This window comes from Atta colombica, unplaced genomic scaffold (genome assembly GCF_001594045.1).
Source record: "Atta colombica isolate Treedump-2 unplaced genomic scaffold, Acol1.0 scaffold120, whole genome shotgun sequence".
In the NCBI taxonomy this organism is placed as follows: Eukaryota; Metazoa; Arthropoda; class Insecta; order Hymenoptera; family Formicidae; genus Atta; species Atta colombica.
Window position 1 is genome coordinate 1,040,558 of NW_017259207.1, and position 4,172 is coordinate 1,044,729.

Sequence of the window (4,172 nt, forward strand, 5' to 3'; positions counted from 1 at the left end):
AAGCAATGGTAATCTCTTGAATTAAATAATATTTGTATTGTATGTGTATATATATATATATATATATATATATATAAGAAGAGAGAGAGAGAGAGAGATCGGTGTGTTTGCGAATATATTATTACATAACCAAACTTCACAATAGATTGATTAGTCACAGAATCGCCTACATGACGTGTTTCGCGACACATCCGTTCGATCAGATTGTGCAGTTGAGCAGATCGTGAGCAGAAATCATGGATTACTCACTGGCAGATATACAAGACGCTCGTGAATGTTCTCGCTGGTCAAACCGATGGATACTGATGGAGAAATCGGATGTCATGTATTCCGTTTCCAATGCGAACCGACAGTATTCCGGAGAATTTTATCGCGAGTCACAGGGTCAGTTTTGGGTCAGTGTATATCGCTATCGACGCCTTAAAGATAATGCGGAAACGTTCACGATAAACACCAGTGGTGCGTCCAAAGATATGCGAATATTTAACGGGGTTTACAAATCGTTTCTCTTGAACTCGGAACTAATGACAAAGAGAAATTTCGAAAAGACTGTTATTCAGATTACCAGTCGATCTTTACGAATCTCTACTTATCTTACTATTGAGTCTCTTATTTGAAACCTCGTTTGATAAACGAGCATTCTATTTTAGACAACACAGAATAAAGTCAATGAAACAGCGAGAACATTACAAAAATTTATTTCATTTTTCGTAGAAAATAAGAAGATATCTTCAATTGGGCTTTAGGCAAATCAATTGAAGTTCCAGCAGACATTGAACGCATTGACATCATCGCCGAGGTCTTATATCGGGTGTCGTTCGAATATCGCGCCTCAACAACACACAATGACAGTCACGATGAGACATACGCATGCGTTATATTATCGACAAAAGTCCACGGCAAGTGCTCGGTCAGTCGCGGCCGAGCCGCGCCGCGCGAGGGGCTTTGATTTGACGTTTCTCCTCGCTGCGACTATCCAGCCTCGCTCGCCTACGAACGTCGTAACTGCCTTGCAGTTTCTCCGATTGGTAAGGCTTTCGACTTCAAAATGGGAACATCGTGAGATCATCATTGCCCACCATTCATCGTCGTCATCGCTGGAATGGTTCTCCAAGCGCGCCGTTGCACTGCGCCTGTCCCTTAAGAGAGGCACCGCCGCTCATCGCGTATGCCGCTCCTGATTTGACGAGGCCAAGGACGTTTACGTTTGCGAACACAGACGCATACAGGTGGAAGACGCAGGCAATTGATAAACGCGAGAGGAACGGAACGATCTCAGGTGGAAGGCTGACGAAGCACGCAGTTCGTCATCTACCATGGCGAGCTTGGCGAGCAGTTCATCGTCGGCGGGCCTCACCAGGGCCCCGACGATGCTGGAACAGCTTCTCGAAGAGATTAATTTCCAGAGGACAAAAGAGCTCAGGCAAATGCTCAAGGATGGTTCGTATTCGTTGCCGCTGGGATAAAGCGGTTCAGCGTATCTGTCGAGTTAGGGGGGATGACAATGTGTGCGTACATTGAGGGTGAGAACGTACACAGAGTTAGGGTGTGCTTTAACCAGAAATTATGTAAAGGGTGTTTTGAAGGGGTTGACCGCCGACGGGAAATATACAACCGTCTCGCTTGTGGGAGATATATTTCAAAGAAATAAAATTTTTCTTTTTTTCTTAATTTTTATTGTTTTGAAACTACCATTTTCTCTAATATTTTTTATTTTATTTCAATTTTTTGAATGTAAAAAAACATGTCCACATTTTTATTATTATTTATATCAAATTTTTAATTTATGCTAAAAGAATTTTAAGTATCTTGTGCAGTTTAATTTATTTCTCAATGCCTTAAGCTTTTAAAATTTAAGTAACACAGATGAAAAGATTTAAAAATAATTTTTAATGCATGGAAAATATTTTTTATTTCATTGTAAGCGAGTTGCTTAACACTAGGTAATATTTTCATCGCTCTGAATGCTGAATAATGAAGCTTGCTCATTTAGTTTACTTGTTTTTGTTAACGACAGAAATTAATAAATGTTTCACTAATCGCTTTAACTATGTACTTTATTAAGAGCCGCAGTAACCTATTTTGCGTCTATGGATTGAAATATTCCAAGTGGTCTTTTAAGATGTGATGTCATTTGATAATTTTTTTAAATTACAAATTAATTTTAAAATTAATTTTCTCAAAATCTTTCAAAAATCTTTTATTTATTTGCAGTATAAAAATAGTGAAAAGCATACGACAAAATTACATAAATTGATAAAATAGCAAATATTATATTTTTCAAATAAGAATAGAAAACAAATTTAATCTTTTTATCATAAATTGCGTTTTATTATTAGTCATTTTATTTATTTAGTGACTTTAAATTATCTGTAAATAACATTCTTTCAACATTCAATTAAATTAAAATTTTTTTCTAAAATTTGCCGCCCTATATATACAGGCTGTAATCACTCGATTTATGTCTTTATATGGCACTAAGAAGAATACTTGCAGAGTGATGTATGCATTATATCATGTTTGTAATCACAACACAAATATATACCATATATATCATGAATCACGTCATTTGTTTTCCTTATGTTATCTTTATGTTAGAAACGTTGAATTATATTATTATATGAATATACAATCCTATAATAATTATATAAATTATATGAATTATTATATGAATACAATCCTATAATAAATTAAAAATTTTTAATTGCATTATATTAATTGACATTTCTATTTTTATAATGTAATTTTTATAATGTAATTTTGATCTCTTACTTAAATGTGAAATATTATTTCGCTTTTAGTTCTTTTCTATTATATTTTAGAGAATGGGGTCAGCGATTTAAATAAAAGATTTTCAATATTATTTATCCAAATATTGTAATTAACAATTAATACATATCGTATTTATTAGAATGTTGAGATTGAACAAAATAAAAAGTTAAAAGACTAGTTAAAACGTATCAATCATTTGTCTCGGTTTCTAAGCTGGACCTTCTTCATCAATATCGCGTCATAACAGGTATTGATTACCTGATATTTCCCGCCTCTTGTGTTCGTTGTTGTATCTCCCCTTTCGCGCATAACGAATCGATCAGGAATAAATTCGGTGTTAATCGAACATCGCGTTGACACGAAAAATTCAAACCTTATCTTCGATTTTAATTTTATCAAGTCTTTAAACACGCAAATTCTCTCATTTTTACCAGATTCCGGATTCGTCGTGCTGCAGGGCACAACGTACTGGACGGACCTGTTTGTCCGTCACTTCCTCTTTCAAGCAGAGCACGCTATCGACGGTGATGATCTGCTCTTCTTCGTCCGTAAGAAACACGTGAAGACCTCATCGAGATATCTGCCAAAGTTCGAGACTGAGGTCGATGTGTTTCGTAAAGATAGCAAGAAATTGCCGATCGGCGATCCCGACATTGATTGGGAAGAAACTGTGTACCTGAATCTCGTTGTGCATCAATTCGACTACACGCTTACGTTGGCTATCTGTACAAGAACGAGTCCTAAGGAATTGCAAGTAAGAATCATAATTTTCGACCGAATTAGAAAAGAATTTTAAAAATATTATAGATAAATATTATACAGAATGTTTCAAATCGATTATTTCTCTCTTATTTTTTCTTTTTTTTTTATTTTCGCTCAGAAAGAACGATTTTATTAAAGCATCAGATCTGAAAATAAACTTGTGGATTGGACCATCAAAATCATGTTAGACTATCAAAATAATTTTGTAGAGGGTTCAAATGTAACAATAATGCTGCAAAAAATTTTGACATTCTATTGTATAACCAATTTAAATGTCCTTATATAATTATTTTGATGGTCCAATAAAATTCTTTTTAGATAAATTTTTAGATTTTACTAAAACCATTCTTTCTGTGCAAAGAAAGGTTTGGAATAATACTTGCAAGCTTTAATAAAATAGTATTTTTTTTTTAAATATTAAGTTAAAATTAACAGCCTTGAAATTAGTTTAATTTAGTTAAGATACAAGCTAATTCATAATAAAATTAATTGAATTAAAAATTAAGTTAATAAAAAAAAGTAATTAAAAAATAATTAAAAAGTTAAAAGTTAATTATTTCGTTTTATGATTTCATCAGAAAGAGAGAGAGAGAGAGAGAGAGAGAGAGAGAGAGAGAGAGAGAGAGAGAGAGAGAGAG

General features: G+C 33.9%; 2 protein-coding genes across 5 annotated transcripts in view; one reads left to right on the forward strand and one right to left on the reverse strand.

Annotated features, from left to right (window-relative positions):
* The window catches only part of LOC108694597 (spondin-1), a 13,728-nt gene extending 13,375 nt beyond the window's left edge, over nt 1-353 (reverse strand). Inside the window, exon 1 of the mRNA XM_018204176.1 lies at nt 250-353. The gene's annotated coding sequence lies outside the window, so the exon portion shown is untranslated. The remainder of the gene's footprint in view (nt 1-249) is intronic.
* Nucleotides 354-747: 394 nt separating this feature from the next.
* The window catches only part of LOC108694565 (uncharacterized protein KIAA0930 homolog), a 9,437-nt gene continuing 6,012 nt past the window's right edge, over nt 748-4,172 (forward strand). For 2 of the 4 annotated variants that reach the window (XM_018204130.1, XM_018204129.1), the window contains exons 1-2: nt 748-1,440; nt 3,207-3,526. In XM_018204130.1, coding sequence (XP_018059619.1) covers nt 1,317-1,440; nt 3,207-3,526 — 444 coding nt within the window. In that variant the 5' untranslated portion in view covers nt 748-1,316. The remainder of the gene's footprint in view (nt 1,441-3,206; nt 3,527-4,172) is intronic. The other 2 variants (XM_018204128.1, XM_018204127.1) reach the window with 2 other exon arrangements.